Source organism: Malaclemys terrapin, chromosome 4, assembly GCF_027887155.1.
Source record: "Malaclemys terrapin pileata isolate rMalTer1 chromosome 4, rMalTer1.hap1, whole genome shotgun sequence".
In the NCBI taxonomy this organism is placed as follows: Eukaryota; Metazoa; Chordata; order Testudines; family Emydidae; genus Malaclemys; species Malaclemys terrapin.
In genome coordinates, this window is record NC_071508.1 from 7,511,617 (window position 1) to 7,537,966 (window position 26,350).

General features: G+C 52.8%; 2 protein-coding genes across 3 annotated transcripts in view; one reads left to right on the forward strand and one right to left on the reverse strand.

The window, feature by feature from the left end:
- Nucleotides 1-1,653: 1,653 nt before the first annotated feature.
- LOC128836469 (glutathione S-transferase 2-like) overlaps nucleotides 1,654-26,350 on the forward strand; it is a 47,506-nt gene continuing 22,809 nt past the window's right edge. Inside the window, exons 1-8 of one of the 2 annotated variants that reach the window (XM_054026782.1) lie at nucleotides 1,654-1,700; nucleotides 4,305-4,383; nucleotides 9,375-9,439; nucleotides 9,916-9,997; nucleotides 10,237-10,337; nucleotides 10,967-11,062; nucleotides 11,186-11,296; nucleotides 13,510-13,774. In XM_054026782.1, coding sequence (XP_053882757.1) covers nucleotides 1,665-1,700; nucleotides 4,305-4,383; nucleotides 9,375-9,439; nucleotides 9,916-9,997; nucleotides 10,237-10,337; nucleotides 10,967-11,062; nucleotides 11,186-11,296; nucleotides 13,510-13,605 — 666 coding nt within the window. In that variant the 5' untranslated portion in view covers nucleotides 1,654-1,664 and the 3' untranslated portion in view covers nucleotides 13,606-13,774. Of the gene's footprint in view, nucleotides 1,701-4,304; nucleotides 4,384-9,374; nucleotides 9,440-9,915; nucleotides 9,998-10,236; nucleotides 10,338-10,966; nucleotides 11,063-11,185; nucleotides 11,297-13,509; nucleotides 13,775-26,350 lie in introns of those variants that run through there. The other variant, XM_054026783.1, reaches the window with a different exon arrangement.
- LOC128836471 (glutathione S-transferase Mu 1-like) lies at nucleotides 17,104-25,778 on the reverse strand. The gene is made up of 8 exons (XM_054026785.1): nucleotides 25,633-25,778; nucleotides 23,056-23,131; nucleotides 19,902-19,966; nucleotides 19,606-19,687; nucleotides 19,403-19,503; nucleotides 18,907-19,002; nucleotides 18,713-18,823; nucleotides 17,104-17,408 (listed from the first exon to the last, which is right to left on the reverse strand). Exons 1-8 carry the CDS (start codon nucleotides 25,666-25,668, stop codon nucleotides 17,316-17,318), a joined length of 660 nt encoding a protein of 219 aa, XP_053882760.1. The 5' UTR covers nucleotides 25,669-25,778; the 3' UTR covers nucleotides 17,104-17,315.

Sequence of the window (26,350 nt, forward strand, 5' to 3'; positions counted from 1 at the left end):
GGGATGGCGGAAATGAGATTTCAAAACCCTAGAAGGGGAGTATTAGGGAAACCTGTATTATTTCACTGGGGCAAACCTGATTCTTGTGACACCTTCCGCTGATGGCTGGCTAGGACAGACACCAGTGTCGGGGCTTAGCTGACATAGTAGGGCCTTAAATTTCCCACTGCAGAAAACGAGCCAAAGCCAAACAGATGAAGATCTAACCTCAGGAAGGGGTAAGCAGGAGTCCCCTTCATCCATCCACGTCCACAGAGAGTCCAGGCTCCACGTCAAAACCCCCTGGATTTTCTACAAGTTCCTTCTCCATTTCATTTAAAGCAGAAAAAAGCCTCTTCTGGCCCTGGCCCAGAGCCTGCATGTTCTTCCATGCATCCCTGGCTAAAGGACTGTGTTGATAAATGCAAAGTAAGGCACATTGGAAGATATAATCCCGATGATACATATAAAATGACAAGGTCTAAATTAGCTGTTACCACGCAAGAAAGAGATCTGGGAGTCATTGTGGATAGTTCTCTGAAAACATCCACTCCGTGTGCAGCATTAGTCAAAAAAGTGAACACAATGTTGGGAACCATTAGGAAAGGGATAGATAATAAAACAGAAAATATCATAATGCCTCTATATAAATCCATGGTGCGCCCACACCTTCAATATGGACCCAACAGAAATGAACAAGTAACAAAAAGCCCTCTCAGGGGCTCCAAACCACCCTATTCCTTCGACCGCTACACTAAGGCCCTTTTCAGCAGGAGGTAAGGACCTAGTGCCTGCAGTGCCCCCTCTTCTCCGGTCCCAGTCTCACCACTGTCCCCCTGTCTGTGATAGGAAAGGGGGCAGTGGTTATGGATGCCAGAGCCACGAACAAACCCTCCAACAACACATACAATGGGTGTGAGGGGTTGGTATCTCTGGCCAGCTCCCACCCTGGGTGGAAACATAGGGGTGGGCAGAGAGGGGAAAACTCTGCCCCGATCCAGGGTGGCCTGCCAGATCCTGCCGAGCCAACTTGGCTTGTGCATGCCAAGCGTTCCTGCTACGCTCTGGCCCAGAACGCCCGGATTTGGCCTGTAAGAGACTTTGCAGGTTTGGTGACCAGAGCTGCCTCCTGAGACTCTATTTTCTGCACCCAGCTGATCCGAGCAAAGCTACTGCCCAAAGCCGGATGGGCAGGGTGTGAATGAAGGGGCTGAGGTGACCAGGGAAGGAAAGGTCAGTCACAACAGGTCAGAGTCCTGCCAAGTCAACCCCTCCCCCCAACAGACACTGCCCCACTGACCGCCCAGTACATGATGGAGAGAGAGCGCCGTCCTGCTGCAGGGAGTTCCGCAGGTTGGCTAGCACCAGGGCATAACACTGCAGGGAGAGCCAGCTCAGCAATGAGCTAAATTAACCTCTAAGGCCCCCAGAGATAGTGGGGGGTCGGTCCCCCCGGGGGGCAGGGCAGGGGCTGGGGGGCTGCAGGAGTGCAGACAGCCAGGGCAGGGTTAACAGGTGGGGTCCGCAGCGTTCAGGATCCGCCCCCCGCGACCGCCCAGGAACTGGGGAAGCGAGTTTGGCCTGACAGGCAAGTAACCGGATTCCAGGCGGGAGCTCGGATCTCCGCCCCGCGCAGTCCCACTCGAGCGCATCGAACCGCGGCGAGAACGGAGCGCAGGGGCAGCATGGGGGTCACCCTAGGGTACTGGGACGTCCGCGGGGTGAGTGCGGGCAGCGCCGGGCCAGCGCGGAGTGGGGCAGGCGGCCCCCCAGCTATGGGGGAGGGGCGGCAGGAGAGGGGCAGGCAGCCTCCCAGCTATGGCGGGGCTGCAGGAGAGGGGCAGCCGACCCCCCAGCTATGGGGGAGGGTGCAGGAGTGGGGCAGGCAGCCTCCCAGCTATGGGGGAAGGGTAAAGGAGTGGGGCAGGCAGCCCTAGCTATGGGGGAGGGGTGAGGGTGCAGGAGTGGGGTAGGCAGCCCCCCAGCTGTGGGGGAGGTCTCTGTAGGGGAATGTATGGGTTGGCTCTATCAGGTTTGCTTGGGGTCACATGTCATGGTAGCCAAGATTTGCCTGGGGTAGAGGGATGGGCTCTCGCAAGCAGGCCAGTTGAGAATTCAGCTGTGAGCCCTAGGAGAGCAGGGCCCCATCACGTGAAAGTGTCCGTCCCCCACCCTCATTCCTTCCCCAAGGGTGGGGCTGGGGGAAAGTCGTCCCTGCCCTGCAGCCAATGCCCATGATGCGTCCCTGCAGAAAGCCCTACACACTCCTGCCCCTGCCCCTTTCTGCAGTGAAACTCTGATGGACTCGTCCCACTGCCAGGCCCTGACTGGGCACTTTATTTGTAACTCTGTAAAAGTTTTGTTTCCCAACAGCAGATGTCTGGGGGGAGGGGAGGCATGTCATTGGTGGGTGTAGTCCCCCCAGTGGCTGGTGGCTTGAAGGTCAGGAGCCCCATTGCAATTTTGCATTAGTTGCCGCGTGGTCTCAGCAAGAAAAGCCCTCTTTGGGTCCACAGTGCAATGCAGGGTTCCTAACTCAGGCTACTGAAACTCCCAGGAGCATGTGTAATGCCGTGGGGCAGGTGTGTTGTCGGTCTCCCCTCACACATATGGTGTGCGCTCTATGGTGGATCTGAGTCTGTTAGAACTTTAGCTTGTGCTTTTACAGTCCCACATGGGAAATTATTCATTAAATTGGAGAAAGATGGGGATTAATATGAGAACTGAAAGGTGGATAAAGAACTGGTTAAAGGGGAGATTAGAACAGGTCATACTGAAAGGTGAACTGCCAAGCTGGAGGGAGGTTACTAGGGGCGTTCCACTGAGGGATCGGTCTTCGGTCCAATCTTATTTAACATTTTCATTCATGACCTTGGCACAAAAAGCGGGAGGTATTGCCAATATGGAGGAGGACCGGAATATTGCACAGGAAGATCTGGAGGACCTTGAAAACTGGAGGAATAGAAATGGGATGAAATTTAATAGTGCAAAGTGCAGGGTCATGAACGTAGGCACTAACAACAAGAATATTTGCTATAAGATGGGCATGTATCTGTTGGAAGCAACAGAAGAGCCAAAAGACCTGAGTAAATTGCTTGATCACAGGATGCCTATGAGCCCCTGACCTGATGTGGCTGTGAAAAAGGCTAATGCAGTCCTAGGATGCATCAGGCGAGGTATTCCCAGTAGAGACAGGGAAGTGTTAGTACTGTTATACAAGGCACTGGTGAGACCTCATCTGGAATACCGTGTGCAATTCTGGTCTCCCATGGTTAAGAAAGATGAATTCAAACTGGAACTGGTGCAGAGAAGGGCTACTAGGATAATCAGAGAAATGGAAAACATACTGTACAAGAGGTTGGCTTGTTTAGCCGAACCAGACGAAGGCTGAGGGGAGATGTGATCGTTCTCTGTTAATACATCTAGGGAGGGAGAGGAGTTATTTAAGTTAAGCGCCAATGTGGACACAAGAACAAACGGCTATAAACTGGCCATCAACAAGTTGAGCCTTGAAACTAGGTGAAGATTTCTGACCATCAGAGGAGTGAAGTTCTGGAACAGCCTCCCAAGGGGAGCAGTGGGGGCAAAATACCTAACCGGTTCAAGACTGGGCTTGAGGAGATTATGGAGGGAATGATGAGACTGGCTACAATGACATGTGGCCCGTCTGTGACTGCTAGTAGCAAAAATCCCCAATGGCTGGAGACGGGACACTCGATGGGGAGGGCTCTGAGTTACCCCAGAGGATTCTTTCCCAGGTGTCTGACTGGTGAGTCTTGCCCACATACTCAGGGTTCAACAGATCACCATATTTGGGGTCAGGAAGGCATTTCCCCCCAGGTCAGATTAGCAGAGACCCTGCGTTTTTTTTTTGTTTTTGATTTTTTTACCTTCCTCTGCAGCACGGGTCACTTGCAAGTTTAAACTAGTGTCAATGGTGGATTCTTGGTAATTTGAAGTCTTTAAATCATGATTTGAGGAGTTCAGTTACTCAGCCAGAGGCTAGGGGTCTATTACAGGAGTGGGTGGGGGAGGTTCTGTGGCCTGCGATGTGCGGGAAGTCAGACTAGACGAACATGATGGTCCCTTCTGGCCTTCCAGTCTGAGCGATGGAGGTTCCCTGGTTCAATCCCCTGTGTGGTGCGCTGGCTAAGGTAGAAGCCGTCACGCATGATCTGTGTATAGTCCTGGGCTCCAGCAGCTGTGAGCAGAATTGGGAGGAAGGTCAATTTATCTTGCTTTCTCGGAGATGGGCAAGCTCTGGGCTCGCCCAATGGAACTGGAGGGATCCTGGGATATAAATGCTCTCGTGCTCCTCTTTTCAGCTTGCTCACGCCATCCGACTGCTGTTGGAATACACGGACACTCCCTATGAGGACAAGCAATACAGCCCCAGTGGGGAAGGTAAGGTGTCATGGGTGGAGATTGCGCCCCGGGCTGCCTTGCCCTGTGGAGCGTGAGACAGGCACTTGCAAGGTGCATTGTCTTTTGCAGTCTTGGCAGGGAACCTGTGTGGAGATCAGAACTGGTGTTGGGGAGGGATACAGAAGTGGTTGGGTCTGTACCAACCTCATATTGTGAGAGAGGGGTGCGCTGTTATCGTTAGGGCTAAGGGATGTTTTAAGATCTATGCTCAACAGTGTTAAATAGCAATAAGTGTCCAGGTCCTTTAACAGCACTGAATGGTGCGCTTGTTCACGTGGCATCTTGGCTCCTGAGTCTCCTTAGAGCAGGCCCTTCAATTAGGGTCTAAGCTTGTTCAAGGCAATAGAGAGGCTGATGCTGGATCAAGCCCAGATCGCAGCTGGAAATTGCAAGAAATCATTGACTCGGGCCAGATTTTTTCCACTGCAAAAATCTATCAAGTTGCCGTTTGCAGATCACACCAGGCAGGAGAACAGCAGCTTTTGCTGCCACCCCTGAAATTAACCAGGACAACTCTGCAGGGCTGTGGTAGAAACTAGTTCTGAGCAGGCTGTAACCTTAGACTCGCTGTTAGCAATGAGCTCCCTGGAGGTGCTCAGGTTTCCGCAGCTGTGTTAGAAACTGCCTTTTCCTCTCTGTCTGGGGATGGGGTGTGTGGATTAGTCAGCTAGCGAGGTCAGTTCCGGAGGGCCGGCTGTACAGCCCCTCTGCATTAATGGGGAGGAGGTTCAGACCCTCTTCTCCCTCCTGCCTTAGGTCACTCCTCCTCCAAAGTCTGGTTCTGCCAGGCCTGTATCGGCTTCTATTTGCTGTTGCTTACAGGGCCCGGTCCTGCTCCTGTGGCAGTTGAGAGCAGAACTCCCATTGCTTTCAGCGAGAGCAGGGATCTGCCCTATATTAAGACAGTGCCCTCTGTCCGGAGCTGGCCTTTCTGCTGCTGGAAGGGACAGACTTTGAGGGGCCCAACGCCAGTTGGAGTCCATGGGAGCTGGGAGCATTGCTCAACCCTGGCCAGCCTGTTTCTAGAAGGCAGCTTTGTAACAGCCACTTCCTGTCTCTGCTCTCCCAGGGGCTTGGGTTAACTCTTCCATGGCTGCAGAGAGACACTGTGACTCTCTTGCCTTGGACTAATTTCTCACCTTGTTGGGGTTTTTTGCTGAGTCATGCACCCCGAGATTTGGTTATATGATTCTGAAGGTCACGGGGCTGCTCTTTGTCACAGTGAGCGATAAGAAACCCCAGCTGTGTCAAAGCAACACAGTCTCCCCGAGCAGAAAGTGCAGCTTTACAATGACATTGCACATTTCTATCCCTTTAGAATCACGATAAAATTCTACCTCACAACTTCCCAGAGCACCATGAAAGTAAAATTCCCCTTTCGACTGAGACTCAGAAAGGGTGAGGGACTTTGCGTTAAGGTCACCCCGGCTTTGTCCTCACTGCAAAAAGGTGTTTGTAGTTATTTCTCTCTCTGTAAACTCATGGTGGAGACAAGAGACTGGAGTTTTTACCTGGATGCAACTGGTTGAGGTCTACCCTATCAATCAGCTACATCAGTGGTTCTCATCCTGTTTACCATTGTGTACCACATCCCAGTGCTACCTGTATGGCCCTGAGCACGGCACATGGGCTGCAGCTCTGTGCTGATTGGGCTGCAAGCGGCCTGCGGTTGAGAACCACTGAGCCACATCAAGGTAAGAACCGCAGTGCCTTGGCCCCACCAGAATTTTACATCGAGACAGCTATCGCAGTGTAAAAACACCCTTTCTTGCAGTGATGACCAAGCCCCGATGAGTGAGTGACAGAGCTGGGAGTGGAACCCAGGTGTCCTCACACCAAGCCTGTGCTCTAACCACTAGACTGTACTCTCTTTATGGGAAAGAACTACCGGTACACTGGACAAGGAAATCCAGTTCCGGCAGATTGTCGTTACACTGCGGACAATCCCAGAGCCGATCCTCTGGCTGGGACTCGGGACCCTGGCTGGAAACTATACCAGGAGGTGCTTGTCACAAGCAATAGCATCATTTGTCTTGATTAAAGACAGTAAGAATTACAATTCCTGCCATTCATGGCTGGGGAGAGGGAGATTCTCAGCTGGTGTAAATGAATCTGCCTGGATTTACAGAAGCTGAGGATAAGACCTTAGGTTTGTATCAGAGTCAGTGGCCCCTGGGGGCCTATGAGTATTCTCAGGAACTCGTGCCCTGCCCCTCCCCCCTGATTCTGCTGGGTTTATACTCTCCCTGCCCTCCCAGTAAATCCTCTCAGGGTCTGTCTACATTGCAGTTGGAGGTGTAACTGCAGCATGTGCCTCTAGCTAGCTTGCATGCCAATAGCAGTGCCGGCTATACAAGTTCACCTGGGACCCTGGGTATGTACGTGGGCAGCTGGCCCGTGCTGACACAGCTTCACTGCTATCGGTACCTGCACTATCCAGATCAAAGCTGGCTCGGGTGTGTCTACATGTTCTGCTATTACACCCCTAGATTGCACTGCAAACAGACCCTATGTCCCCGGGCTTATATCCCAGTTCAGGCTGCACTAGTGGGGATGGATTTGCCGCACGTTTATTTCATAGCCAGCATGGCACCTGCAGGTAAACAGACCTTTGAGCACTGATAAACGAAGCCAGATTGCACATGGCCACTGACGCTTTGCTTATCACCCTGTGTCAAACGGAAGTGTGAGGATTTCATATCATTGGGGTTTGCGTGCGCCCTGCCTGATTGTAAAGGGGACCTGAGCCAGCAGGGAAGCGGTTAAATCCAGACACAGAGCATAGCTATATAGGCCCCTAGGATAGGTGGTATCATCTGAGCACCTCACAGTTTTTACTGTATTTAGCCTCACAATCCCCCAGTGTGGTAGGAAAGTGCAGTTAGTCTCGGATCCCGGTTTTACAGCTGGGGAACTCAGGCTCTGAGCGGCTTCGTGATTTCCCCAAGGGAACCCAGGAAGTGTATGGCAGAGCAGAGATTTGAACTTCAATCTCCCAAATCCCCAGGTTCATGCTCTTAACTACTGGACCATCTCATTAGAGACGGGCTTCCCGGCAGGAACGGTCTTTGATTCTGTGTTTGTCTGGCACCCAGCACCCTGTTCTCAGCTGGCCTCAGGCACTCCAGTAATAAACACCATATTGTGCTCATGGTGTCTAGCCTTGGCACTGAGCCGTTTCATGATGTTTCTGCAAGGTCGGTAAATGGCACCGTCCGGGAACGAGAGGCCAGCGTGGGTGGGAGTGTTGGCCGAAAGGATCAGATGTGGGGGCTTGATGTTAGCCACGTAAATGAGCAGCTTGGCTTTCCTCAGGGGCACTGAGCAGCTGCAGCTCCAAGGGATTTCGATGGGAGCAGGCGGTGCTCGGTGCTTCTGAAAATCAGGCGCCCATGACCAGGTTTGGCATCTAACATCAGAGGCCAGTGGTGAAAATTGTGGGGGTGCTGTAAGCTACCACAGCCTTGAGTGGCTGCTCTGCTATGTCAGAACAGGCCCCATGCCAGGAGCTGAGCAGAAGTGTGGTATAGGGCACGGGTGCCGAGTTGTATGGGTCTATGGTGCCCGTGCTCCAGGAATATTCAGGGTCCGTGGTGTCCATGCTCCACCAGTGTTCGGGGCTGGGTCTCTCCTCCGGCCCTGCCTGCTGCCCCCAGGTGATTTAAAAGAGCCTGGGGGGCCCCGGCCGCTGCCCTCACCACCACTGGCAGCGTAGAGGGGCTAAGGCACCTTCCTGCCTGGCCTCGGTCCTTGCCACTCCTGGAAGCAGCGGGCATGGCCCCACGGCCCCGGGGTGGTGGTCTCCACGTGCTGCCTCCGCCCCGAGCACCGACTCCGCAGCTTCCATTGGCAGGGAATTGTGGCCAATGGGAGCTGTGGGGGCGGTGCTTGTGGGCAGCGATGCGCGGAGACCCCTGGCCTCCCCTCCTAGGAGCTGCTGCCAGAGGGGTGTGTGGGTCACTTTTGGGAGCTGCCTGAGGTAAGCACCAGACCCATCACCCTCTCCCGCACCCCTGCCCCAGCCCTGCGCCTGCACCCAAACTCTCCCAGAGCCCAAATCCCCCTCTGCACCCAAACTCCCTCCCAGAGCCCACACCCCCTCCTGCACCCCAACCCCCTACCCCAGCCCAGAGCCCGCACCCAAACTCCCTGCCAGAGCCTTAGGCAGGTGGTGGCGGGCACTTGGACCCATTCTAGACTCCACCAAAAATTATACAAACCTGCTGCCCCAGGGATAGGGCTGTCCAAGGGTGGTGGGAAGCTCTCTCTGGGTTCTGGCCCTTTCCTGCTGCTAGAGTGGTGCAAAGGGGCCAGCCTGGGGACCTAAGTCTTCTTCCAGCCCTGGACTTGGAGCAGTGTTGGTTAGAGGTGAGTCATGGGCCAGGGCCCTCTCCCCTCAGCTCCTGGGGTGTGGGGAGAGGGAGAGAGCAGGGGACTCAATCTCCAATTCTCCCACCAGTCACTGTTCATGTAGGGTGGGGGGTGAAGAGGATGGGAGGGAAAGGGACACAGTGAGTGTGTGGGTTGCAGGGGAGAGATGCAGTGGAGTGGGTGTTTGTGGGGTGGCATTGCTGGTTAGAGATGCAGTGGAGGGGTTGGGATGCAGTGAGTGGGAGTGGGGCAGGAGATGCAATGGGTGGATGTGGTGAGGGTGGCAGGGGAGAGATGCAGTGGGGTGGGTGTTTGTTGGGTAGCAGTGATGGTTGGAGATGCAGTGTGTGAGTGTGGGGAGGGAGATGCAGTGGGTGGGTGTGGTGAGGGTGGCAGGGGAGAGATGCAGTGCGGTGGGTGTTTGTGGGGTAGCAGTGATGGTTGGGATGCAGTGAGTGGGGTGGGAGATGCAGTGGTGGGGAGGTGATGTTGATTAGGAGATGCAGTGGGGTGGGATTGGAGGGTTGGTGGTGAGGGAAATGCAGTGGGGGGGCCGGTGTTCATGCCATAGGACTTACCATCCTGTTCTTTACCTCCAGGTCCTGATTATGATACAAGCCAATGGACTAACGAGAAAGAGAAGCTGGGGCTGGATTTCCCGAACGTACGTAGCAGCCTCCTTTGCTGTTCCCCATGTGTCGCTGGGGAGGACAGGGTCAGAGAGGGAAGTGGTTGGAGACTAGCAGCTTTCACTGCTGGCTCTGAGGTGGAGCCAGGCCGTTGGCTGGGGAAGGGCTCCCAGCTCTCCAGTGCCCCCTTGGCTGGTGCAGGAGACTCAGGCCTTGCTGTCTTTGCAGCAGCGAGCACGTGGCCGTGCCTAGCCTGAGTGTGATCGGTGGTTGTGCATGGCTGTAAGGTTAAATGCTAGGCACTGAACAGTGAATCTGGGGCCCTGCTGTCCACCTGCTCCCCCAAGCAGAGTCAAAAAGTGCAGGGTCTGCTCATGAGACACTGAGCTCTGCTCTTTGACCTCCCGCCGACTAGGAGGCACAAGTAGCTTGGTGGCTGCGGTGCCCTCCAAGAGTAGGATAAATGGGTGGGGAGAACTTATCCCCTGACATCCTCTCTTTGCCCTCCCAGCTCCCCTATCTCATTGACGGCCAGACCAAGCTCACGCAGAGCAATGCTATCCTCCGCTACGTAGCGCGCAAACACAAGATGGGTGAGTATTGCTGCAAGTCGAAGGCTTGTCTGCACGGGGAACTTGACTGGAACAGCTCCTCTGGAATAGGTCCCCAGTCCAGAGTAAAAGTGCTGGGCCGTTAGTCTAGAAGACCTAGGTCATTCCAGAATAGCTGGGCTGGTCAATTCCCCCCAGTGAAGACAAGCCCTTAGAGGCTAGTTGAGATTTAAACCATGGTTGCTGAGCCTCCCTGCCCCTGTGTGTTTTCTGGCTCCCAGCTGGCGAGAGTGAGGAGGAGATACAGAGAGTGGACATGCTGGAGAACCAGGTGATGGATTTCCGCCTGGCCTTTGCAAGGATCTGCTACAGCCCTGACTTCGTGAGTGCATCCCTGCTCCCCTGGGGGTGTGGGTCATAGCTGGAGTGCAACAGATGACTCAGGAGGGTCACATGAGGTTAACAGGTGTAGATGTAATCCAGAGCTTTACAAGCCTCCATTAATTACCTGGGCAGAAGAGTAGTTATCCCCATTTTACAGAGGTGGGGGAGAGAGAAGTGATGTGACTTGCCTGAGGTCTCACAGTAAACCAGTAGCAGAGGTAAGATAGAATTTGAGCCCTCCCTAGATTCAGCACTGCCTGTTCCCCCATCCCACGCTGCCTCACAGACAAAGAGAGGTGGAATTGCTCAGGGATTATGTGTCAGAGCAGACCAGTCTGTGAAGTCTATTACGGCTCCTCTTTAGCCACAGCCTCTTCCTTCAAAGGAAGGTGAATAATTTCTATCATGCACCAGACTAGTTCCCTGATGTTGGCATGGGAGGGAGGAGAGTGTCTGGAATGGGGGATCCCTTCAGATGATCAGTTTATGCCCCAAAAGTTGGGACTGAATTACCCCTGTCACTGCCTGGGGCCACCTTAGAAAGCCGGAACTCTGAGTTGCTCCGGGGTGGTGGGGATTGCGAGGATTTGACCCACAGCTCCCTTGCTTCTATTTTCCCTTCTGCAGGAGAAACTGAAGCCGGAGTACTTGGAGCAGCTGTCCGGGAAGCTGAAGCTGTTCTCCCAGTTCCTGGGGGTCCGGAAGTGGTTTGCTGGGGAGAAGGTATGTCGCTAGACAGGGACTGAGGACGTAGCTGCTCCGTGTTAAAGAGAGGCCAGAGATGGGAAGTGCAGATCGGGATGGTTCTGATCTGACGCTCTGCTTATTTTCATTCTAATTTCCAAGCTCACCTATGTCGACTTCCTCGCGTACGACATCCTGGATCAGCACCGCATGTTCGCGCCCAAGTGCCTGGATCAACTAAAGAATCTGAAGGATTTTCTTGACCGATTTGAGGTGAGCTTGGCCCTGACTCCCCTGTGACATGCTGCTCTCTGGATCTCCAGGGCTGGCCAAGCTAGTTCCAGTTCTGCAGGGTCTGCAGCGTGTGACCCTTGGTCAAGTTACTTTTCCCAATTAAGGTTGATAGATGGTTTCCATTCTAAGCCTTCTGCACCCTTTATCTTGTCAAAACAATAACCCACCTCTTGGTCCCTTTCACAATATATGGAATCGGAGTTCACCTTAAACAGGAGGTGTTCATTATAGAAGACAATCACACACAAACAAGTTTCCACATAGCTCAAGTTCCAGCACTGTCTCCCTTGTGAAGAGCTCCAGACAGGGAACTGGTGAACAGCACATAGTCATAAGAACATAAGAAAGGCCGTACCGGGTCAGACCAAAGGTCCATCTAGCCCAGTATCCTGTCTACCGACAGTGGCCAATGCCAGGTGCCCCAGAGGGAGTGAACCTAACAGGCAATGATCAAGTGATCTCTCTCCTGCCAGCCATCTCCACCCTCTGACAGACAGACAGGCTAGGGACACCATTCCTTACCCGTCCTGGCTCATAGCCATTAATGGACTTAACCACCATGAATTTATCCAGTTCTCTTTTAAACTCTGTTATAGTCCCTAGCCTTCACAACCTCCTCAGGTAAGGAGTTCCACAAGTTGACTGTGCGCTGCGTGAAGAAGAACTTCCTTTTATTTGATTTAAACCTGATGCCTATTAATTTCATTTGATGACCCCTAGTTCTTGTATTATGGGAATAAGTAAATAACTTTTCCTTATCCACTTTCTCCACATCACTCATGATTTTATATACCTCTATCATATCCCCCCTTAGTCTCCTTTTTTCCAAGCTGAAGAGTCCTAGCCTCTTTAATCTCTCCTCATATGGGACCCGTTCCAAACCCTTAATCATTTTAGTTGCCCTTTTCTGAACCTTTTCTAGTGCCAGTATATCTTTTTTGAGATGAGGAGACCACATCTGTACGCAGTATTCGAGATGAGGGCGTACCATCGATTTATATAAGGGCAATAATATATTCTCAGTCTTATTCTCTATCCCCTTTTTAATGATTCCTAACATCATTCCACAATGACTCCAAGATCTTTTTCCTGACTTGTAGCTAAATTAGCCCCCATCATATTGTATGTATAGTTGGGGTTATTTTTTCCAGTGTGCATTACTTTACATTTATCCACATTAAATTTCATTTGCCATTTTGTTGCCCAATCACTTAGTTTTGTGAGATCTTTTTGAAGGTCTTCACAGTCTGCTTTGGACTTAACTATCTTGAGCAGTTTAGTATCATCTGCAGACTTTGCCACCTCACTGTTTACCCCTTTCTCCAGATCATTTATGAATAAGTTGAATAGGACTGACCCTTGGGGAACACCACTAGTTACCCCTCTCCATTCTGAGAATTTACCATTAATTCCTACCCTTTGTTCCCTGTCTTTTAACCAGTTCTCAATCCATGAAAGGACCTTCCCTTTTATCCTATGACAGCTTAATTTACATAAGAGCCTTTGGTGAGGGACCTTGTCAAAGGCTTTCTGGAAATCTAAGTACACTATGTCCACTGGATCCCCCTTGTCCACATGTTTGTTGACCCCTTCAAAGAATTCTAATAGATTAGAATTCTAATAGTCACCTAGTAGCTGAATAATACATTGCAAGTGCACATCATTACAGTCCTGAATTTCTCAAGCTTGGTTCTTGGGCAGAGGAGATTTTGAAGAGCAGACTGAGTTTGGAACTGGACAAACTGTTTTTGAGAGATGGAGCTTTGAGAAGTTACAGGACTTCCTGCTTTTAGAAAGTGCTTTATCTGCTCCTAAACCTAGAGCAGCTCGGCAACGTAAGGGCCTGGCTTTCCGAAGTGCCGAGTGAAATCGAGCGGAGCGGTGAGTGTCAGCAGCTTTGAAAAATCACATCCTTGGGGCCTGATCCAAAGCCTTTTGAAGTCTGTGTCAAGGCTCCCACTGATTTCAGCAAACTTTGGATCAGACTCTTGGTCCTCCAGAAGAACTGGGCCATAGGAATGTCTGATAAGAGGTGGCTGCGTGCCTGTCTGGTTTGCAATGGGGAGCGATTCCCAAGCACCTGTTTGGCTGTGGCCCACGTTGAATTTCTGGCGGTGATGATGGGTAGGGGGCATGTGAGGAGCTGATGATGTCTCTTTACGTTGATGGATCTTCTTTTGCTTTCCCTGTAGGCCCTGGAGAAGATCGCTGCCTACATGAGTTCTAGCCGCTCCATGAAGACTCCCGTTTTCTGGAGAACTGCCCAATGGAGCAACAAAAAGGAGTAGGCTCAAGTGGAGCTCAGCAAATGTCAAACAACTCTCTTGGCATTGACCCACTACAGCATCTGAGAAGGAGACGGAGACCCCTGGAGCCCGTCTAGCTTGCGAAGTCCCATTACACAGCAAATCAGTAATAGCTGAAATCCGCAAGCCCTGTTGTAATCCTTCCCACTGAGCTAGCTGCGATTCCCACTTACTGGCTAATGAGAACATTTTGGTGACTGTAGAGTCGTCTCAGCTTATTGGTTTCTGTTTGTTTTTTAAAAATAGATCTCTAGGGAGTTCTGATTAGGAGACCCTTAGTTCTACTTTTAAACCTCTTCTGACTTTCAGCATTTATCCCAGCATGCAGGCCAGTTCCTGCTTCCATTGGTGCTCTTCAGATGGCCAAGTGGCTCTTTGACAAAAGGCTCTGAATTTCAGAGGTGTTGAGCACCTACCACTCCTTTGAGCCCCTGTGCATATGAAAATATAAACAGAAAGATAATTCTCCCCTCCCCTTAAACCTGCTCTCTCCTGGAGCACCCCCCCCACACCGGCTTGTGATCACACACGCAGAAAGAACATCATGTTTCAGAGGGGACGGAAGATGTCCCTTTTGTGACTAGACGTATAAGAAGTTGGCTAGTTCCTGGGGGCCAGCGTGAGACAGCCCTGATGTCCTATCCAATGCATAATCAAGGTACTGATTAAATCACCATCCTCCCCTCCGACAGGACAGCTCAGCCAAGTAGAGGGGAGAGGAAGCTGGATGCACCCAATCATGTTTGTAAGTGTGCTGCACCCTGCAGCCCCTGTTCTGACACAGAGGGCCAGATCCCCAAGAGAACTCAGTCTGGCCCCTCCATTGAGGTGCCTACAGCAGAGCGGAGCTGTCTGGAAGCTTGGTCCCAAAGCACTGAGCTGCTGCAGGGTTGCACACAGCTGAGAGAGCAAGTAATGCAGTACTTGTATGTGCTGGGAGCAGGTTTAGGGAGACGTAGTCTGGATTTGTGCAACCACAAAGAACCCCAGGGCAGTAGTGGAGAGTAGCAGAGAGGGACCCAGTCGTTCCAATCGGGTGGAGGTTTTGAGGCTTATGTAATCCCTGGCCTTTCAATCTCTAAAGCCACAGGCCTCTGCTGTGTAAGCTAAAGCAGATCTCCTTTAGCTGGCAGATGTAATAGGGCCTTTATCTACCTTGTGGGTTCAGCTACTAGCTCAGGGGTGGGCAAACTTTTTGGCCTGAGGGCCGCATCGGGTTTCATAAATTGTATGGAGGGCCCGTTAGGGGAGGGGGTTGTGGCCTGGTCCCCACCTCCTCTCTGCCCCCCTGGGGCCTCTACCCCATCCAACCACCCCTTCTCCCTGTCCCCTGACTGCCCCCTGCCCCCATCCAATCCCTCCTCTCATTCCTGATGCCCACTGGCTTGAGCTGGGCCACACCATTGCCACGCACAGCTCAGAGACTGGGTCAGACCCGGCTCTGCAGCTGCGCTCCCCCAGGAGCTCACAGCCACGCTGCCCAGAGCATGGTGCCGAGGGAAGAGCAAGAGAGCTGAGGCTGTGGGGGAGGGGGGACAGCAGGGGAGGGGCTGGGGCAGGACGGTCCCGCGGGCTGTAGTTTGCCCACCTCTGTACTGGAGGACACCATCACACATTTGCTTCTTTGTACACAGAGCCAGTACATTACACAGTGAGTGCCAGTGTTCATGGCAACGTCTGTGACTGTATCTCCCTTGCTGAGCAGCACGTGAGCCGGGAGCACCCTGTGTTTCTTCCTCCAATCTCTTGCAAACTAGGAGTGTTGCCCTTTGTTCCCCACAACGATCACACAACACGGCTTTCCCCTGTGCCTAAACACAAGGGCCAGCTACCCTGACACGAGCATGGAGAAATGGTGACCCCAGAGGGTGAGGAGATGGGGAGCAGCAGGCTGACAGCACAGGAGAAAACCCTGCTGTAATGTGGCTAAGGGGTGGGATGGCAGAGGGCCAAAGGGCAAGTGGAGTTATAGAGGAGAGATGCCCCATATCAGAGCAAGTACAAAGTGATGCTGGTGTGAGGAGGAGAAAACCCTGGAGGACGTAAGTAAGGCCTGGGCCTTTTGGAAACCCTTGCACGGGGAGGGGGAAGGTATCGATTGCCCACCCAGAGTACTGTTCCTGGAGTACTGCGTTGGAAGGATGCCAGCTCGGCCCAATCCCCTCTTTGCCCTTGCAGTTGATGCTCAGTGCAACTGTGGCTGATGCTCATGGGCAGTGCCCCTCTCAATTTCAGGAACTCTTTCAATCTTGCATCTTGTTTGCAGCACATGGTAGAGATGTCTCCCCAGCTGGGAAGCAGGGGCCTGATTCTGATCAGACCCAGGTGTAAATCAGGAGTAACTCCATTTAGGTCAGGGGAGCTGCACTGGTGTCAAAGTGGGGTGAGTAAGAGGAGACTCGGACCCGTTGTTTTCTGGGAGGATGAGTGTGAGGTTTGCTTTGGATTAAATCTCTTTGCGGTCCCTTTGCGTAGACCAATATCTCCTGTGAGCAGTTCCAGCCGGTCCCTCTCTGCACAGGCTCCACCCCAGAGTCCGCCGGGCGGTGCTTCAGTTAAAGAGGCACTGCCCGGTTGAAAACAAAACCCGGGCTAGAATGAATCCGGGGCCCGGCCCATGGGAATAGCACCTCGCACGCGAAACTGCTTTACCCGGGCACCTTCCGCCCCGCAGCGCCAACACCCCGCAACCAGGCTGGGCTTTTGGTAGCTTCTCAGGAGTGCATGTGCCCAGCGCTGCAGCGTCCACCATGCAAACCTCTGCCCCGCAGCACCGCGAGTTCGCCCACCAGCCCCGGCTTCGGCTCCAGCGGCCAAGGGGCTCTGGGCCCGACCCAAGCCTAGTGAACACGGCCGAAGTGTGACTCAATTCATGGGGGTGGGGCTTGCTGCAAGCCCCACCCCCAGCAATCAGGCCCTGCTCTTGCTAAAGCTGGCCCTGAGTACTGGTCCTTGAGTTGCCAGGGCCACAGCAACCCAGCCTGGAGCATCACTCCCCCACAGGCCGGAGTCATCAGGGTAGGGCACCCAAGGAAAGTACCTGTAATTGGTTGCCAGGACACAGGGCTTTTAAGCACCACCGAGGATGGAATGGGAAGCAGGCCAGAGCCTCTTCCCTTGAAGAGGATCTACAGTAACAGCAGCCCCCTAAATCCACTAAGCAACACTGACCAGCACCAACTGAGTCTCAGGCAGATGCTGTTAGTTTGGTTCACCCCAGCCACCAAGGGAGGTACATCAACAGCATGAGTCTACACGACCAGGGGTTGGGGGAAGTTCCACCTGCGCCACTCCACTGACAACTGCAGAGGCATCAAAGCCAAAGCAGGATTTGGTCTCGATGCCCTGTAGGAGATGTGATGTGGTGCTGGGTACTTGGCTATTCCCAGCTCGGTTAACTGAACAGACGCGGGGAAGAGGCAGCACTGGAGAGGCTGGTTTCCTCCAGGGAGGCTACGGCAACTCAGCACGAGGGAGCCATTGTGCAATTACTAAACGTTTATTGGCCGGTCATTTCCGAGTAGGGTCACTACACACGGTTAGTGATTGTTCCACAGAGCAATTCACTGAAGCCGCCACTAACATCTTCCACTGTCCATCCCCTCACAACATCCGATCTGAGGGAGTCTGTACACAAACAGCAAGTGGGGGCTCTGGATTATTCCTCTCCAGCCCCTCCCTTCCACACAGATCTACTTCTGGTTGCTCCATTTGGCCATCCTGTTGTTGACGGGAGTCTTCATGAAGCGGCTAGAGCTCATGTAGGCTGCGACCTTCTCCAGGGCCTGGGGGGGAGAAAGGAGAGAGCAGATGAAGAGCCCTGAGCAGAGGGGAGACAGTCTGCTTCCCAAACCACCTCACAACACAGCCTCAACCCCCTGAAACATGAACATGAAGCCTCTTCTGGGACACACCAAAGGGGGTCCCCCACATCCCCCGGTCAGGAGTCTGATCAGTGTGATGTCTAGCAAGTCCCTGAGGAACCAGTTATACCTGCTGGCATGGTGGGATGTTTTCTGCCCTACTTCCTTTGTGCTGCTCAAGGAGTGGCCACACCCTCATCTAGCTAGGGTTTCCCCCAGCACTGAATAGTGGTGATCCCCTGAGTGCAAAGTTGGCTCCTGTACCTCCTCCCTACAGTCCCGGCCAGAGCACATCCTCAGTTGTAAGATAATCCTTTAGGGACTGTTGCCTCCTGCCACAGGTTAGAGCAGCCCCATCGCTGCTCTCTGCTCTGGCCCTGGCCCAGGCCAAAATTAGGAATCCATAACCATCTCCCGGATACTACCTTGTACCTTGGCAGACTGGAGACTGGCCCATTGCCCCAATTCACATACAAGGACCCTCTCTTGCTTCACTGAAGCTATGGCAGGAGTCAGGCTGGGATTATATAGAAAACTACTCATGGCAAGTATGGCTTTTGCTTCCTTTCTGTCCCAGCACCTATTTCCACCCGGAACCAGTGCCTGCCACTTCAGCCATTTCCGCAGCAGCTCATGGCCAACATACAGAGCAAGGACAAAGTAGAACAGGAGCGAGTGTGCTTTGGGAATCCCAAGAGCCATGCTTAGGAGGGCTCACAGGATAGGAGTGTCCCATCCCAGCTTGCCAGTGCCACCTGAAGAGTGTCTGCCAAGATCACCAAGCAAGCGGGGCACCAAGATGTGGCTACCTCTCCATTAGAGAAGGAGGTAGCCAGTCCCTCAGAGGCCAGCAGAGAGCCCATCAGATACATGGCCAAGGAGAGAGACGACTCTCTCTCTCTCTCTCTGAGGAAGGCCTCAGTCAGGGCTGAAGCAAATCTACAGGGCACTGGGAGGGGAAAAACCTGTGTGTTACAGAGCAAAGAGGACTTCACTCCCTCCAGAGTTGTCTGCCCTACTGGTGCCAGAGGGGGGCAGTCTGACATCTCCATTACCACCAGAAGCACTAACAAGTACTTGTTAGCAATCGCTCTGGCAGCTGCTGTATGTTAGCAAATGAAATTCTTTGCCTGTTGCCCAGTTCTCTGCAAAGGAGTTAATGTTTGCAGCTGGGCTGTCCCTGGATAACCAGAGCAGTGCATTACAGGAGTCAGGGCAAACCTCACCTCAAAGCGGTCAAGAAAATCCTTCAGGTTTTGGAACTGATCCAGGCACTTGGGCTCAAACATGCGGTTCTGGTCCAGGATGTCGTACATGACAAAGTCAACAAAAGTGATCTGGAGAGAGGAGAGAGAGAAGTGACACAGGGCAGTCGAGTCTGTTCCCATGCCCCTCCCCCAATCACACCCCCACCATGTACCTTCTCCCCAGCAAACCACTTCCTCTTCCCCAGGAACTGAGAGAACAGCTTCAGCTTCCCAGGCAACTGCTCCAAGTAGCCAGGCTTCAGTTTCTCCTGCAGAGAGGAAGAGGGAAAGATTTCAGAGACAGCTGTGGATTAGACCAAGGCAACCCTGTGCCCACCTAATGTACAGTAAATTCTTGTAGTGGGAAGGGCACCTGGAGTTTGCCATTGTCATAATAGGGATCTAAGGGGGAGCAGTATCATGTTTCAGGGCAGGTCACCTGTGAGGGCCAGGAAGGAATTCCCCCGGTACAGCATTATGCAAGTGACTCAGACCATTATTCACCTGCCCCTGAAGGATTAAGTATTGGGCCAGAAGCAGAATACCAGCTAAACGGACCCAATCTAGTATGGAAAATGCTGTGTGCCAATAGCATAGTATTGGAGTGGGATTTGTCCTGAAATCAACAAGGTCTTGTTGCAGCCCCCAGGACAGCATGGATGAACTCACAAAGTCAGGATTGTAGCAAATCATTACAAGGCTCATACGGAAATCCATGGCCTGGTTCTCCAGCATGTCCACTCGCAGCATCTCCTCCTCCGTCTCGCCACCTGGGAGACAACAAATGTCAGAGTGCTCACCGGCAGCTACCCAGCCAAATCCCAGCCCCTTGATCATTAGTGAGGCCCAGACCTCCCCCCACCGATACTCACACAACTTGTGCTTGCGTGCGATGTACCGGAGGATGGCATTGCTCTGCGTGAGCTTGTTCTTGCCATCGATGAGGTAGGGCAGCTGGAAGGGCAGTCAGAGGCAAGGTTAGTAAGCAAGCTCTTCCCACTTCTCTGGCTCCCACACTCCCCCCTCCCTGCTACTTCTGCACAAGAACCCCACCAATACCCCAGCATTGGTCCCCACCCAGAATCCATCTTAATCAGTGAAACTCCCAAACCCACCACACCCTAAGGAAGGACCTGCCTGCCCACCCACCCAGAGTAACTCTACATACATTTGGGAAATCCAGTCCCAGCTTCTCCTTCTCCTTAATCCACTGGCTTTTGTCATAGTCCGGAGCTGAAGGGAGAACAGAGAGGGTAGATTCCAGGCCAATGCCAACACCTCCACCTAATTCCTACCCCTAGCATCTTGGGGCAGCATGGCACACACTTGTGGTGCAGATTCTCCATGGTGCTGACCAACATCAGCTCACTGAAGGCAGAGAACATACCAGGGGCCCAGCACTCTTGAAAATCAGGTCCTAAGTCAAAGAGGGCCTGAGCCGGAATCCTTCCAGGCCAGCTCTCTCCCAGTCAAGTAGCCAGGTCTACACAAGAAGGCTGCTTTGGTTTAAATTAAGGGGAAATTTCTAACCTGGTGAAGGTTAAACTGGTGCAAAAAGCTGTATGGCTCCCCTTTACTCTGGTTTTAAGTCATGCTAAAATGAAATACACCTAACCATAAGCCTGGTCTGAACTGAAATAAAAAAAGGGTCTACACAGCCCTTCACACCAGTATAGCTAAGCCAGTTTAAAAAAAACTGCACCCTAAGTTAAAACAGGTGCAGCTTTCTTTAGAACAGGTGCAGTTTCAGGACCTGTTGTAATTTGAGTCGGCTGCCAATTAACTTGAGTCCACCCTGTTAAGTTATTGATAGAGTTGTAAATAAAACTCAAAGTCCACTGTCAGCCAATTCAACTTGCAGTGTGTCCAAAAACTAGGGCCTGGATAACACCAGAGAGCTGTAACCAGTGTGGAACTACACCTGCTGGGAATACAGGTTAAAAGAGCCTACACCAGGTAAGAGGAAATAAGCCGCCTTGGTTTCTAGAGGGCAGTGTTGAGTACAAAACCTCTCAGTGTACTGGGACTTTATTTGGCCAATAAGAGCAGTGATCCATGCACACTTACTGCCGCTCAGGTGAGATGGGGCAGTCCCATGAGCTCACCACAACCCTCTGCAACATGTTAGGGCACAGTGCGGGGTGTTCTCAATCTAGTGGGTCTTCCTCTGCGGTTTCAGCTTGGCAGAATGTGGTGACAAGAGTTAGAATTTGGCCAGGGCATGAGAACACTAACTGTTTTCACACCAAGAGAAAGTGTCCTTACCACAAGTTAAAATCCTAATGACCACAGACATGGCAGTTGTAGTTTTAACGCAATCTGGTGACCAAAGACAAAGACTAGAGGGGAGTCTGGTGTTTAAGTCTACCTGCTACCTTACATTAGAACTACAACTGCCTTAACCAGGAAGTTAAGGCAACTAGAATTAGCCAGCCCAGGCAAACACATTTTGCAGGGTGACATACCCTAAATTACTACTGGTGCTCAGCGGAGCACTCGGGGGTAATGACCCAGCTTCACTGGTCACCCTGGAGGTCAGCAGTACCAAGTTCTGTCCCACCCCTGAAGAGTGAACCAACCCAATGTCACTTCCCCTGATCCTACAGGATCCCAACCTAAGATTGTATTGCTGCATGCAACAGATGCTAAGCAGTAGCATGGACTACAGCTGACAGATGCTATTAGAGCTACATGCAATGAGGAGGTCAGAACATATACACTGTGACAAAGTTCCTCCTCTATTTTGGTGGGTCCTGCGCTTATTGGCGGATTTTCTTGCCTCAGAGATTCACCATGTGGGTTGGGGAACAGCCCAGATGCCTTCCCCTCTGGGAGAACCCACAGTCCAGGTCAATTGGGAGGCTTGGGGGGAAGCCGGGCCCACCCTCTACTCCGGGTTCCAGCCCAGGGCCCTGTGGACCGCAGCTGTCTATAGTGCCTCCTGCAACAGCTGTGGAACAGCTATAATTCCCTGGGCTACTTCTCCATGGCCTCCTCCCAACACCTTCCTTAGTCTCACCACAGGACCTTCTTCTTGATGTCTGTTAATGCTTATACTCCTCAGTCCTCCAGCAGCACATCCTCTCACTCCCAGCTCCTTACACCCACACCACAAACTGAAGCGAGCTCCTTTTTAAACCCAGGTGCCCTGATTAGCCTGCCTTAACTGATTCTAGCAGCTTCTTGATCGGCTGCAGGTGTTCTAATCAGCCTGCCTGCTTTAATTGTTTCCAGAAAGTTCAGGATTGTTCTGGAACCTTCCCTGTTACCTTAACCAGGGAAAAGAGACCTACTTAATCTGGGGCAAATATATCTGCCTTCTATCACTCTCCTGTAGCCATCTGGCCTGACCCTGTCACAACACCTAACTGCTTGGTGCAGGATAAAATGGGGGGCTTCTCCACGGTAGCAATAGCCTAAGCCACTGGTAACAAGTGTTTAGATGCTGAACTGCCTCACAAGAGCAGCAAAGATATTTGGGGAGGTCATCTGGAGCAATTCCCTTTATGCTGAAAGCACTCAGGCACCAAGAGAATCCAGAGAGCACGTGCCAGGGATGGAGGATTAAAAGCCCAAGCTAACGAGCATGCAACTTTCTGGTGAATTTGTTATGGGAAAATGTTCCTTGCAACAGGTAGTTTTCTAGCTGTCTTTAAAGACAGACTATTCGCACACTCCCTAAATTAGATTCTAGAGAATCCAGTGCAGTGGGATTTGCTGAGAGCTAGGAGCAGGTGTTTGAGCAGACTGGTAAGACAGGACACAGTCCTGAAATGAATGAATGAATGAAGAGTTAACTCTAAATTTCCTAGTGGCCAGGTCTAACAGCCAGACATTGGCAGATTAGCAGCCCTAGGCTGGCTCAGGCCTCATTGGCATGTTGGTTAATCCAGCTCTGACTGCATGGTTTGTCAGATACCAGTCCAACAGCCAAGGACTGTGGGATCCCTTCCCTACTTCCTTAGTGTAAACATTACCCCGTCAAACACCAGGTCAGCATGCAGCAGCACATGACCCTCTGGAATGCATGGCACTCCACTGAAGGAGATTCATGCTAAGAATTTCTTGTAGGGACCAGGAAGCCCTTTGCTCCCTGGAGACTCAGACTGCACAGAGCTGTGACTAGTCCAAGTCAGCCAGGCAAGAGGCCCTCACAGCCACCAGCAGGCTCACTAGAACCTTTCACCTGGCAAGGGAAAGGGGTGTCTCCGCAGAGCTGGGAGCAGAGCTCCTACACAAATGAGCCGTTCCTGGCCCCTCAGAACGCTTTCCACTCAATGAGCCGGGGAGGGCTAGCTTTGCTCCCTGCCTGCACCACTCACCTTCCCCACAGCTGTACATCTTGTCCTCGTACGCGGTGCCCGTGTATTCCAGCAGCAGTCGGATGGCGTGGGCAAGCTGCAGGGAGAAGACCAGGGCAACGTGAGAGCCTGCAAGTATTAGCGTTAGAGCAGGGGGGATTCCGACCTCGGGCTACAGGAGTCAAGTTACCATCAGCTTTACCCAGAAGAGCCACAAGGGTGTGAACTCCTCATTTCATTTACTATAGTACTATATATTCATATTTAAACACTATGGCAGGAAATATCTACAGCTTATATTAGTTTCACAGCAAAATGACAGTGCAAGTATTAATTCAGCAACTACAATTGGCTAGCATAAGCATCCTGATAATTAAAATACTGATTTAATTATGTGCTGCAAGAGCCATAGGAGACACGATAAAGAGTCACTGGCAGCCTGCAAGCCGGAGTGAGAGTCTTCCTGGTCTAATGTAATTCTTCAGCCTCAAGGGAGTTCACTGAACAAACTTCATTGTCCCTCCTCCCCCACGCCCACCCCAAAAGCAGCCTGGAAATTCAACCCCAAGAGATTCCTTTGCCGAAGGTCGTGGTTTGTCTTTCAGGAGCCGGGTCACTGTGGTTGCAGCAATGAAAGGGAGCAGTGACTTCTCCTCTTTCACCCATCAGTCCCCTCCCTGGTGACAGTCACTACAGCACTCGTCCTCAAGTGCTTAGACATCTTAGCCCATACAAAAGGCAGGTCAGTCTCCTTTGCCCCACCCCTTCCATCACACACTTCATCTTTGCAGGTAGGGAAACTGAGGCACAGATTAAGATCTAGTTTCTAAAGAATGGTTTCTAACTTTGGGTGCCCAATGGGTATCACCTGAAGACCAGGCCCCAGCCAAATCAAGTACTCAAACAATGGAAATAACCCTGCACGAGGCCAACAGTCCTGCCTGCGGACATATAGTCAGTGAGAGGAGCTGGATTAGAACTCACCACCAGCGCAGCACCCTGCCCCCAGAGGCAGGCAACTCCAGACTCACGTCAGCTCCCCCAAAACCGCTATGAGCTCCCCACCAAGGCAGGCTCGAACAAGTGCAGGCAGAGCAGTTTGGTGCCCAGTGCCAGCCAAACCTCAAAACCTACCACCCCCAGCTGCACACAGGGCTTGCAAGTGTAACCGTTTTGCAATCCAGCCCTTCCCACATGGATACCGTGCAAGGCACGAGGGCTACAGTGCGCGGCACCATGTGCGTGGGAGCAGGCGATGGCATGCTCAGGAGTAAGGCAGTTTCTGCTTTCCAGTGGCTTGGGACAGTTTGGGACCATCCCTGTTCTACGTTTTCCCCTTAGAGTGGGAAGGGAAATAGATAATGGAGCGAGATTTCCCCCCCACCTCCAATCTTGAGTCAGGGGCTTTGGCCCTCTACCTGCCCATGGCAACGCGAGGAGCCAGGGGGGTGCGCCAGGGCCAAATCACTCGCTGCTGCCGGCATCAGGCTCCCCACTAACCCCCCAGGCTGCCCTGGACCCTATGTCCCCCTGAAGCATGGGGGCCTCCCCAAAGCACGGTAAGCCCAAACATTGGTGGAGCCAGGCCCACGTTCCTAAATATTGATGGAGCACGGGCACCATGGGCCCATGTAACTCACTACCTACGAACACAGGCCACTTCCCCAACGCCTGTCCCATAGCCCCGGAGCCGCCTACAGATCCCTAGAGACCCCCTGGGCCAAAGCACAGGGGCACCCTTATTTTGTTTTTCTGGGTGCTCTTCTACAGAGACTCTTGCAACAGCAGAGGGCGCTGTTGAAAACAATGCAGGAAAGCAGCAGGGGCCACGTGCTCCTTTTGCTGCAAGGAGGGGCAGGTGGGCTGTATGGCATCATTAACAAGCAGGTTCCATCAATAGGGCCCAACCAAATTCATGGCCCATTTTGATCAATTTCACAGGCCTAGGATTTTTTAAAATGGCAAATTTAATGATTTCAACTATTTAAATCTGAAGTGTCAGCATGCTGTAATTGTAGGGGTCCTGACCCAACAAGGAGTTGTGTGTGTGTGTGTGGGGGGGGGGGGGGGGGGAAGTTAGAAGGTTAGTGTGTGTGTGTGTGTGGTGGTGGGGGGAGGGGGGTTGTGGTACTTCTTCAGAGCCAGTCAGCAGCACAGGAGTGAGGCTGGCACAGTATGGTCTTGCCACCCTTACTTCTGCACTGCTGCTGGCGGGGATCTGCCTTCAGAGCTGGTTGTCCGGCCACCAGCCACCACTTGCCAGCTGCCCACCGCTGAAGGCAGCCCAGAAGTAAGGGTGGCAGTATCGCAAACCCCTAAAGTTACCTTGTGACCCCCTGCAGCCCCCTTTTGAGTCAGGGCCCCCCATTGGAGGAACGCCGGTGGCCCCCGTGAAATCAGTAGAGGTTAAAAGCACAGACAAGACCCGATTTCACAGTCAACGACACATTCTTCATGGCCATGAATTTGGTAGGGTCCCACCCCCCCCAGCGTCAGCAGCCTCCAGAGACATGACCCCACTCGGCTAGAGAGTCAGGCCCAGGGGGAAATGAAAATAGCAGCCTCCGCCCCGTGCCCGGCGCTGCAGCTCGGACTCACCCCGCGGATGTCCCAGTACCCGAGAACCACCGGCATGGTGCGCTGCGCTGCGCTCCTTTTCCTACTGCTTTACGCGACTTCTCCAGCGGCTGCGTCTGTCGGGGAGTCGGGACGGGAGCGCGGCGGCTGCTCTATAACCTGCCTGGCAAGGGGCGCGGCTGCCGAGCCCAACCCAATGGGGAGGGGGGTGTTAAAGGGGCCGAGCCGCCCAAACCCGCAGACACGCCCCCAGGAGTGTTTTATTTGAACGGGCGATTGCGGGGGAAGCAGGTGTCGCTGCTCGGCTCTAGGCGAGGCCCCGATCCCCGCTCCACACACTCCCAGCGGGGGGCGAACCCGCGGTGCTGCGGGGCAGAGGTTTGCACGGCGGACGCTGCAGCGCCGGGCACATGCACTCCTGAGAAGCGACCAAAAGCCCAGCCTGGTTGCGGGGTGTTGGCGCTGCGGGGCGCAAGGTGCCCGGGTAAAGCGGTTTCGCGTGCGAGGTGCTATTCACACGGGCCGGGCCCCGGATTTGTTCTAGCCCGGGTTTTGTTTTCAACCGGGCAGTGCCTCTTTAACTGAAGCACCGCCCGGCGGACTCTGGGGTGGAGCCTGTGCAGAGAGAGGGACCCGCTGGAAAATGGCTGGAACCGCTCACGGGAGATATTGGTCTAAGCAAAGGGACCGCAAAGAGATTTAATCCAAAGCAAACCTCACGCTCATCCTCCCAGAAAAC

What these genes read in the sequence shown, in the direction of transcription:
- LOC128836471 (XM_054026785.1), bottom strand. Translation starts at nt 25,668, where the DNA reads ATGCCGGTGGTTCTCGGGTACTGGGACATCCGCGGG. An exon ending in GATGTACAGCTGTGGGGAAG is followed by an intron (nt 19,967 to 23,055) that starts GTGAGTGGTGCA and finishes TTCTCCCTTCAG; the next exon opens with CTCCGGACTATGACAAAAGC. An exon ending in AGTGGTTTGCTGGGGAGAAG is followed by an intron (nt 18,824 to 18,906) that starts GTACATGGTGGG and finishes TCCTCTCTCCAG; the next exon opens with ATCACTTTTGTTGACTTTGT.